Below are 10908 nucleotides of genomic sequence, written 5' to 3' on the forward strand. Positions count from 1 at the left end.
GGGGGGGCTTTGCTCTCAGCCACCCGAGTTTTCCTCGGGAAAGAAGGGAGAGACACCAAGTGAGGTGAAGCGTGTGGGAGCCCCGGTCCCCGAGGCTGGGTGGCGTGGCAGGCTTTTCTTTCTGCGGCGAGGCTGAGCCTGCTTAGCAAGCAACTGCAAAGCGAACTCAATGCTCCCCGCCTCGCGCACCCGAGGGCCCGACAGGAGGGAGTGTGAAGGACGCGGCCGTGAGCTGGCTGCAGGGACACCGAGCTTTCTGGAGAAACAAAGCCCCTTTCCTCACCATGCAGAGTACAGTGTTGGGGGGAAAGTGCAGCATGCCCCGTGACCCTCCCTTGCTGGAAAGTCCCTGGATGGCTATTTCTTCGACACGGTTCACAGGGGAAGGCTTTGGGGACCAGAGACCCACGCTCCATGGGACATGGCGTCGCCCTCCCTCTTCCCTGTGCTGGAATGCTGTCCCGGGCCAGGTTGGTGGCAGTGTGGCTATCTCGTCCCAGCAGTTACTGAGCTCACTGGTCCCGAAACCAGACTCACTGCCGTCCAGCCTCTTAGACTGGAAATGTCCCCAGGAGCAGACTTTCCCCCTGGGTAGCGGCTGGGGGTTCAGTCTGCCCCTGGTCTTGGGGTGAGCAGCTCAACGTGCATCTTATGACGTCCCCGGGATGGCCTGACACCACTCATAAGAGGGCACATTTAAAAGAAAAACAAAACCCAGTGGTTCTTGAGACGGTCTGACAACAGGCAGAAAAGGCCCCTGAGGCATCACAGGCCGGCACAGCGCCCTTCCACGCCATCCCACTAACGAATCAGAACCAGCTCCTCCCGCAGGTGTTCTCCGATGCAGAGAGGTACCGCCCGGCTTTGGTGTGTCACCTCCGACTCCCGACGGCTGTGTGTCAGAGCAGGCCTGCTCCACAGGGCTTCCTCGGCTACTGTCTGAGTGGAAGCAGACAGCCCAGGCCTCACCTCCTCGGGTCCACTGGGTGGGTTTGACCCGCCAACCTCTAGGTCAGTGTGGTTGCTGGGTGCCCAGGAGTCCGTTCCAGCAGACTCAGTGAGACCCTGTCCCATAGGGACTTCCTAGGCCGACGTCTCAATGGGAGCAGATCACCGGGGCTTTCCTTCCTCAGAGTGGATGGTCGGTTTGAACCGCCAAAGTTTTGGGGAGCAGCTGAGCACGTAAATCATCGCACGGAGCACCAAACTCAAAACCAAACTCACTGTGAGCAAGTTGATCCCGATGCGCAGAGAGCTGACCCTAGAGAACTGTCCTGTGGGTTTCCAGGCCTGTAACCGTTTACGGGCACAGAGAGCCTTGTCTTTCTCCCAAGGACAACTGCCGGCTTTCCCGTTAGCAGCCCGATACACCAGCAGTTACCCTGCTGCCAGGGTGCCCCTGAGCCACCAGGCCTTATCTGTCCACATTTTTAGGTTAAAAACCAAGTCCAATTTTTTAAAACCTTCCAGGAGGAATCCATGTTCCTCCCCACCTACTGACATTTTGGGGGCTGCATTTGAAGTCAAGGGGCCCTGACAGCCCAAGGGCGCAGGGTAGGAGGTTCAGGCGCAGCAGCTGTTCAGTGGGAGAGACATGAGGCTGGCTGCTCCACAAGGTCTATTGTCGTAGAAGTCCTACGGCAGCTCCACGCTGCCCTGCATGGCTGCTGTGAGTCAGAGCCAACTCGAGAGCAGGTCCCCAAAAGTGAGTAACCGTGGCGATACGTTCTGATGCCAGAGCAGCTGAAGGAGGAGTGCAGAGCCCGGGCCACTGACTGTGTGGGTGGACTTTGGTGACACCCCCACTCCTATTCCCATTTCCGCTCCGTGAACAACGGAACGGGCAGGAAATAAGGAAAAGACGACCACCCAAGCCCTCATCCTCTTCCTAACAAAAAGCACCCCACTCTTCCAGGGCCGCCAAAAGGACTTCTTCGTAGTACATGCCCTTTAGGGGCTTACAGCGTGAAAACCTCCTTAGAATTACACGTTTCCAACAGCGGGCAGCCCTCCTCTGTCTTGCAGCTGGAAGGGGCTCACTAGCAGTGGGGGAGTCCTTGCTGGGGGTAGAGGCAGGTAGAACACATCCCTGGCAAGCAGCAGGCCATGCCGGATCCTGATTCTGTCACCCTCAAACTTCCCGAGGACCCCAGGCTTGACGCAGGGGCACCCCAGGCCAGCGGCCATTTGGATCGACGGAAGCACGGTGTTCTGAAGGTTCAGCAAGCCTGGGATGGGATGGCTAACTGTCCACCCTTTCTGTCCCTTGATCTGAACAGATGGACCCGGTGTCCTGGGACATCGCCTCACCGCCTCCCTGTTAGGATGGTGTCCGCCTGTGACATCGGCCTTCACACCACTGCTTCAGGACGCAACTGTGGGGCACCCCCGCCCCTGGCTGTTCCCAGGGGATGCTCCCACACAAGGATCAGGCTGCCAGACCCTCAGAATGACAGGTGTCTCTGCGTAGAGGCCCCCTGTGCACACACACCTGGGCACCCGGGTGGCTAGCCAGTCTGCCAGTGAGGGATAGAGGGAATGTCAGGAAGCCTTCTTGAGCTAAGACGGGGGCCGGCTTGCCAGATAAGCAAAGGAAGCTGAGGGGAGGGGACCTTTATGAACCAGGCTGCACTGAGCAGGATGGGGGTCACTGCAGCACTGGGGTGTGACACCCCGGCCAGGAGGTGGGTGTGTGCGGCTGACCCATGGGTGCTGTGTTGTGTACCTTTCAGCCCCGAGCGGATGATGGTTGGGGACAAGTCGTCATAGTTGCTCATCAGGCTGATGTCTCCGGAGGTGAAGCTGACGGTGAGCAGAGGCTTGAAGCTCTGCACTGGGATGGGGTACGCCGCGGGGCCATCTGCAGACGAGGTGCTGGTCAGAGAAGGCAGGAGCATGGGACCCAACCCCACCCCCCCCATCCCGTCCCACTTCCTAAGGCCTCTCCTTTCCTCAGGCAGCTCCCCGGGGGCCCTCCTGGCGTGCCCCTACCCACCACCCACCCCCAGCAGACCTGCTGTGGTAGTTGCATAATGTCCATTTGAGACTTAAGAGGGGAGGGGTGGAGCTCTGGAGCCGAAGGAGCCACGTGGAGACCCCTGCCAGCGCTGAGATGCTCACCCTGCCACTGGATCCACAAGACTTCCCACCCACCGGTCTGTGATCTTCCTTGCATGTGTGCTGTGAGTCTGAAGAGGCCTTTACACATTGGGATCAGACATATGGGCTGATATCGGACATCTGGACTTGGGCTGGACTGGGCTGGGTGTTTTCTCCATCTCCAATTGCTCCTGTATATGAAGCTCTTTCTCATACACACGAGGCTCTCTGGATTTGTTTCTCTGGTCTACCTGGACTAGCACACCTGCCCACAGCGGGCTCCACCACCGCCCCCTGCCCTCTGGGGGGCGCGCCCAGGCGGGGTGGGCACCTTGGGGAGGGGAGTAGTCGTCGGAGTCCGTGTCGCTCTCGCTGCTGTCCTCCACCAGGAAGATGGGGCAGTTCCAGGACATGCCCAGGATGCCGTCCGCCTCGTGCAGGAGCACGTGCGCCAGCATGCGCCCGTGGCAGTCCATGACGATCACCTGCCCGTCAGCCGTGCCGAACAGCACCTGCAACCCAGATCCAGCGGTGTCCCCCAGCCCGCACGCACATGGACGGGCTGCGTGTCCCGCCTTTCTTCAGACATGGACGGGCTGCGTGTCCCGCCTTTCTTCGTGTGGAGGAGACTGGGGCCGGGCAGGGGGTGTCCTACACCAGCCCCTCTGAGACGCAGAAGCAACAAGGCCGAGGGGCTCAGAGAGGCGCCGCCACGAACGCTCCGGAAGCTGAACGAGGCAAGGCCCTCCACTAGGGGGAGCAGGAAGCGAAAGCCTTCGCCTGCCCAGAGCTGACAGTGAAGTCACACCTCTAGTATCCTAACCCTGTGGTGGAGTGGTGGGTTTCAAGTTGGCCAGCTGACCGCAGGGCGGCAGTTCTAGCCCACCGGCCACCCCTCGGGTCACAGAGGTGGCAGCCTGCTCCAGTGAGGGCGACAGCCATGGGAACCCCATGGGGCAGTTCCTGTGGGTTGGAATCACTCCATGGTACTAAGTTTGGTTTGGGTTAACACTTTTCAAGAAGGCACATCTAACTAATCCAAGGACGTGAAAACTCTTCCTTCCCCCTGGCCCCGCCCCGCCCAGCCAGGATAAACTCATGCTATCAAATACTGACAAGACCGTCCAAAGGAGACTGTTGATTCCTCATTCTGTTTAAGGACTGAGCACAATCTACTGGAGACATCGTTTCACCGTTAAGATGATGCTGATCAATACTTGGGAGAGAGCTCTGTTTCCCCCAGCCCCGCCGTGTTCTCCCTGCTCTAAAGGGGTGTAAGGCTCCCAACACACATAAGGAGTTTGATGGTGTCCGAGCACAGCTACAGAGCCGAACCACAGCTTGCCTCCTGCGTCCCGGGAAAAACTCCCCGGGCCAGTTAACCACCGGCGCTGCCGAAGTCTAAGAGGACCAAGCATTTATCTTTTTTTTTTTTTTAAAACACTCGGTGTCCTCATTAAGGGAAATGAGCCTTTAAACTTTCTCCATGTGGCCATAAACTTCCTGGGTGTGATTCCAAGAGAGTCATCAGGAATACTTGTCCCAGGCAAACTGGAGACACAGGAGGATTTCAGAGTATCAACCCAGAGCAGGTAGCTGGCTCTCCATAAATTAAACAACAAACAAGTTCAGTCTGCTGAGCTGCAAGTAGGACATGTGGCAGGAGCAATGTTAGTGGGGGGCAAGGAAGAAGGGTAGGGACACAGACACCACTTCTCTCAACTGCAGAGGGGGCCCCCAGAAAGGAAATGGTGGAGAGAGGGGGTCCCCCCCTTCCCATACAGGTTTCAGTGTGCCCTTGCTCAGAGGGCAGCCCTCATCTAATGGAATTGCTCAAAGTTGAACTGAAACCTTTGTCTGCTGTCTTGCCCTTGGTGGTCCCTGTCCTAGCCAGACAGAGAGCCCTGCAAAAGTCTCAACACGGACGGGATGCTGCGGGGGACCGCTACCGTTCTTTTAAAAACTCCCCTTATTTTAGGTTGGCTGTTGGAAATGTTTATTCAGCCAAGCACATGCCAACTGAACACTATCTACGCATGCAACTCGGCGTCACCCATTTGGGTGCTGTGGACCTCCTCCCTCCCTCCCTCCCTCCCTCGTGTGCTGGTCTTCCCCATTAACAGAACTCTCTGCCAACTTAACTTACATGCTACCTCTCCAGTGGGTGTTCTCCAGTTCTTCCCAGGGAGGTGGTCACATAAAGCAGCAGGCGGCTGAAGGTAAACTACTATTTGGTTGAAAGGAGGCTCTAGGGGATAATTTGCTTTAAGACAAGAGTTCCAGGAATTATCCAGCCTCAATGCCTCCAGAATGTCTGGATTCCACGAGAATGGAAAATTCTACTCTGTTCTTTCCCCCCTTTTGATCAGGGTTCTCTATGAGGGTCATCTTTGGACAATATGTTCAGTTCAGGTAGCCTGGCATTATCCAGCTCTGGTCTCAGGGCACAGCAGTGAGCTGCCCGTGGAGGTGATGAGTTTTGCCTCCCATTCCTGGCTCCAGGCTCCCACTGGATTAATGGAGAGCCCTTCTCCAGGGCCCAACCACCTGCTTTAGCTGAAAGGCTTTCACAATGAACTGATACCCAGGCTCAGAGCGTGCTGGCAGTCTACCTTTAGATGTCTGTCTTAAGTTGCCCAGTGCTCCTCCCACTGGTAAGTAGCTTTTTTTCTTCTATATTTTTAAATCATTTTATTGGGGGCTCATACAACTGTTATTACAATCCATATATACATCAATTGTGTAAAGCACATTTGTACATTCGTTGCCCTCATCATTCTCAAAACATTTGCTCTCCACGTATGCCCCTGGCATCAGCTTCTCAATTTGCCTCCTCCCTCCCTGTCGTCCCCCTCCCATGAACCCTTGATAATTTATAAATTATTATTTTGTCATATCTTGCCCTGTCCAATGTGTTCCCTTCACCCACTTTTCTGTAGTCTGTCCCCCAGGGAGAAGGTTATATGTAGATGCCTGTAATTGATTACCCCCTTTCCACCCCACCCTCGGTAAATAGCTTTAAAGAACAGAAATTCATTTCTCATGGTGCTAGAAGATGCAAGCCCATGAATTGGAGTGTTAGTAGTTAATCACTTCCTGGCAGGTAGCCGGCATTGTGTGGCTTATAAACAGTCCTCACATGAAGTCTGTCTGTCCGTGTGTCTGGGTTGAGTCTACTCTTTTTTTTCATAGCCCAGAAGTGATGAAGTTTAGAACCCACCCCACGGGGTATGATCTAACAGGAATAACAGAAATATAACCCATGTCCACAGGGTCATATCCACAGGGAGAGGGTCTAGAATCTCCACATCTATTTCTCTTTGAGGGTAGGGGACACAGTTCAATGCAGAACAATGCTTCCTAGCTCTCGAACATATCAGGTGGCACTGCCTTCTTCCTGATCCCGGAAAATGAGGCACAGACTCGGCATCTCTCATTCATACTGGGTGCGGGGGCCACAGTTATCATCCGGCCACCCTTACTTGAATTCCGTGACACGCTCCATTTTTGCCGTTCAATTGTACATTTGATTCTATTTATAAACATACCGCCCAAGTTTGTCAATCAGAGTCCCTATCACCATGCTACCAGTCTGTCCATTTCAGGCTCCACAGTATCTATAAAGTGGACCCCTGCCTGCAAAGTAAGCTCCAGGGAAGGGCCCTTCCCTTCTCGCTGTCAACGGAGGCCGCGTCTTAGTAGTGGTTCACGAAAACATCACTTGGAAACAATTAACTGTAAGTGTGGATGAAATTAAGAAACATGCTGTGAGTAATAACCGTGTGCTGTTACAAAGTTTCCATCAAACTCAGCAACCTGTTAGCGGGATTACCCGACATCATCAGGCCTCGTTGTGCGGTTCACTGAGAAGACGATGTCAACGATAAAGTATTCTTGCTGAAACTGCTTAATACAACACGCATCATGAGCCAGAGCCAACCTGCTCAGGAAGTGGGCAGAGGAAGCAAGCCGGTGCCGTGAGTCTACCAGCAGATCCAGAATCTGGGGCACCTACAAGAGAACCTGCTGAAGTTCTTTAGAGAGTAGACTGTGTTAGAGAATACACATCGAAGAGAGGAAGCTGACTTAGACTAAAGGACTGAGGACACACGCCAACTGCGATACGTGAACACAAGATTGTGCGCGCGCGCGCGAGAGAGAGAGAGAGAGAGAGAGAGAGAGAGAGAGAGAGAGAGAGAGAGACCCATGAAACAGTCCTATAACAACGAGGGACAAAGGGTGATGACTGGAAGCTGGGCAGCAGTGTGACGGTCTTAGAGGTCATCATGTAGCAGAATGGCCGTCTCTGAGCAGGCTACAAAAGTTCATGGAAAAATTCCAAGATCCTTTCCTTCAAAGTTTCCACCAACCGTGAAGCTTCATAAGACTTGGAAGATGCCTGTGGAAACCTTAGGGGTGCTGTCCACGGTGCCTACAACTTACTTTCAAATAGTACTACCAAAAACAAAGTGTCCCTGAGCACCGGGCAGGAATGTCGACGTGTGACAGGCTAGGAGCTGCGGACTCATACAGTAATGACAAAAATGACAAATAACATGAGCTCGCTTTTACAAAAGAGACAAGAAAGGGCAAGTGTGTGCAGACCCAGGTTGATGAGTGGTCCCCAGGGATGAGGCAGGCGGGGACAGAGGGGCTGACGGGGCTGGGACAACTGTCCCTGCTCAGAGGAAGTTGCCTGCCTGTCAAGGCGTGTGTTGGGTGGCAGCTTGATTTACAAGGAGAGCAGCTTCTGGGGCTGCCAACGTACAAACCAACTCGCACGGGACTTGGTTCTTGGTTTGGAGGTTTCTGGTCATGGCACGTGGGACATCAGTTAATTGGCCCAATGACGTGTGCAGTGCTTCCACTCTGCCTCCTAATTCATTCTACCTCTGAGCCAATAGAGCCCAACCACGGGCCTCTAGTCCCCTGCAGGGGCAGGGGGAGACAGGGGAGCGTGGGGAGCGTGTGGCAAATGTCTCCTTTGCCCTGAGGCCAGAAGAACAGAAAGGTGCCCAGCCATCATTAACTGAACATCTTGACCAAGATTCCACACGCGAATCCCGATGGAAAAACAGAATTTCAAATCCTGACGGACTTTGGACTTCCTGGAGCCATGGAGGCTGGATGAAGTCCCTGAGGTCAGCTTGAAACTCTGAACCCGAACTATCTCCGTCTCCTATAGTCTCCTTCAAACTCCGCGGTCCCGGTTTACCTTCTCTAGCCAGAAAGGCCTGCTGTGTGCGTGCCACTCCTCTGAGAGCTGAGGCTATGGGCTCACACTGACAACTACTGCAGCGATGAGACAGAACACTTGGGGTGGGGTGGGGCAGTGAGGTCATGCTCATGAGGGAGGAAGTGTCCATAGGCGGGTGGGGGCGAGAATGGCCGCTTGAGCCACAGGCAGTCATCAGTGTCACTGGATGGAGCACCTGCTGGATTGGCACACATGTTGATGTGGACACGCTCAACCAAAACACCAAACGCACTGCCACCAAGTCGATTCCAACCCCCGGGGACCCCACGGACAGGGAGAACTCTGCACCCTGTGAGTCACGGAGACTGCACTCTTTATGGGAGTAGACAGCCTTGTCTTTCTCCTGGGTGCGGCTGGTGGTTTCAAACAGTTGACCTTGCAGCCCAACACGTAACCACTTCACCACCTGGGCACCCACATAAATTCTCGATGACAACAAAACATAATTTACAGGGGAGAAAAAAAACCCCACTTCCTTCACGTGAATTTTAAGCCATAATGACCCTACAGGGCCGAGGGCCGAGTGAGAGTTGACCCGTTGGGCCTGCAAGGCTACAACCTTTAATGGAGAAGCAGACTGACTCATCTTTCTTTCACAGGGGCTGCTGGGTTCAAACCACTGACCTTGTGATTAGCAGGCGAGCACTTAAACCACTGCTCCTTAAATGCTTACCCAGGCCTCCTTAAAGCAGTCAACAGCATGGGCTGCTACCTGTTTCCCCCAAGTCCACCACGAAACGCTACCAGCAGTGAGCGAAGTACTTATTGGATCAGATTCAGCTAAAGTCATCTGTATCTCTTATTAGAATTTCTTGCTAATAAGTGAAAACACACTCTCATTAGTCTAAAACTTGGCAATTTTAGGCTGGGCTGCTTTCTTACCGTCTGATTACTAGTTGGGCGTTGTCTTGTTGAGAATGACTGACATACGCATGCCCAGGGCCCCTTTTTCTGTAGGTGCTTTGCGTAGATTTTATAGAATAAATGTGCCGGAGCATTGTATTTAACTAAATTGCTAAATCCATGTTCAACATACTGACAGGAAGCCTGATTTCTCCAATCTGGGGTTCCTTTCAGACTCTGCTACAATTTTCACCTTTACCTACTGTCCCTGGTCTGTGTGATTGTTGAGGAGCCTTGACCCTGTGCTCGACCGCTTCCCTGTGCCTCAGCGCGTGTTTGGTGTTGCCCACCCACTGGGAGAGGTGTTACCTGTTGGTCATCAGGAGTCCATATGCCACACGTGATCTGGCTCTCCAAGTTGATCTCGGATGACCAGTGCCTTTGTCCACTGACAGAACCAACCAGGACAAATCCGTCTCGATAGGAAATGAGCGCCTGCGTCCCATCGTGGCTCCACGTGAAGTCGCTCACCTTCGGGACACAGAGAAGGGGTCAGCATGCCATCTGAAAGGGAGAGCCCTGTAAGGGGGAAGGAGGGATGGGAGCACGCCCTACAGGGGAGGGGACCTGGGCTCGCTTCCTTTGGACAGACACATCATCAGGGAAGACCGATCCCTAGAGCAAGAGCTCACCGTTGGGTAGGAGGAGGGTCAGTGAAAGCTCTCAGCCACGTGGACAGACACAAGAGCCAAAACGATGAAGTCAAACAAACTACCAATCACGGAGATGGTGCAGGATCACGCAAGGGTCTGTTCTGTCGGACACTAAGTGGTCATGAGTCAAAGCTAACGTGACAGCCACAGACAACAACAGACCCAGGTCATTCACCTAGTTGTTTTAGGTTAAGATCAAGCTGGCGTTGGAGAGAATACGATCAAGGCATTGGAAAAATTTGCAAGAAAAATGTCCAAGGACAAAATGTATATACACCATGTGCCAGGACTGCCATCATCATCCACAGACGTTCCCGTACGAGGGAGGTATTAATCTCCCCCTACCCCTCATAACTGTACGGAGGACACGGGTACCCACGCTCACACAGCAGCACCAAGGCCAATCCCAAGGTCGTGGCTTCAGTGCCCTTGCTCGGCTCTAACAGCTTCTCCATCACTGCTCATCACTTAGCCAAACAGCAAAGCACAAGTAACGTCCAAGATGGGTGAAGTGTGCACAAGTAAACAATAACGCTGAGATGGACACAAGGACCTTCTGGCAATGCTACGACACTGTACACACACACACACACATACACACGCACGCGCGCGAGCGCGTGCGCACACACACGGTACAGTTACAAATACTTCTTGTATATCACCAAATCCCTTACGGGACTGGTTTTCTGAGTTTGAGGGTTTAGGACCATAGTCTCATGGGATAAGTCCGCAAATGGGCACAACAAAGCCAGTAAAGTTTACGTTCTACATCCCAGCTTGATGAGTAGCCTTTGGGCTCTTAAAAGTCCAGGAGAGGCTATCTACGATACAACTATTGGTCTCTACTCATGTGGAAGAAAAGAGGAGGCATGAGAAACCCAAGACTCGGAGAAGAAAACTAGTCTACAGAGCCAGAGCCTTATCTACCCTGAGACCAGACACCGAGATGGCGCCCAGCTACCACCATCAAGCTTTCTGCTCGGGCCACAGTGCGGG

At 53.6% G+C, this 10908-nt stretch overlaps 1 protein-coding gene across 1 annotated transcript in view; it reads right to left on the reverse strand.

Annotated features, from left to right (window-relative positions):
- The window catches only part of TULP4 (TUB like protein 4), a 96638-nt gene that overhangs the window by 35983 nt on the left and 49747 nt on the right, over positions 1-10908 (reverse strand). The window contains exons 4-6 of the mRNA XM_004701932.2: positions 9569-9730; positions 3431-3611; positions 2726-2860 (exon numbers count right to left, since the gene is read on the reverse strand). Of these exons, the coding sequence (XP_004701989.1) occupies positions 2726-2860; positions 3431-3611; positions 9569-9730 (478 nt within the window). The remainder of the gene's footprint in view (positions 1-2725; positions 2861-3430; positions 3612-9568; positions 9731-10908) is intronic.

Source organism: Echinops telfairi, unplaced genomic scaffold (genome assembly GCF_000313985.2).
Source record: "Echinops telfairi isolate 266 unplaced genomic scaffold, ASM31398v2 ScPeMD7_3533;HRSCAF=4204_0, whole genome shotgun sequence".
Lineage (NCBI taxonomy): Eukaryota > Metazoa > Chordata > Mammalia > Afrosoricida > Tenrecidae > Echinops > Echinops telfairi.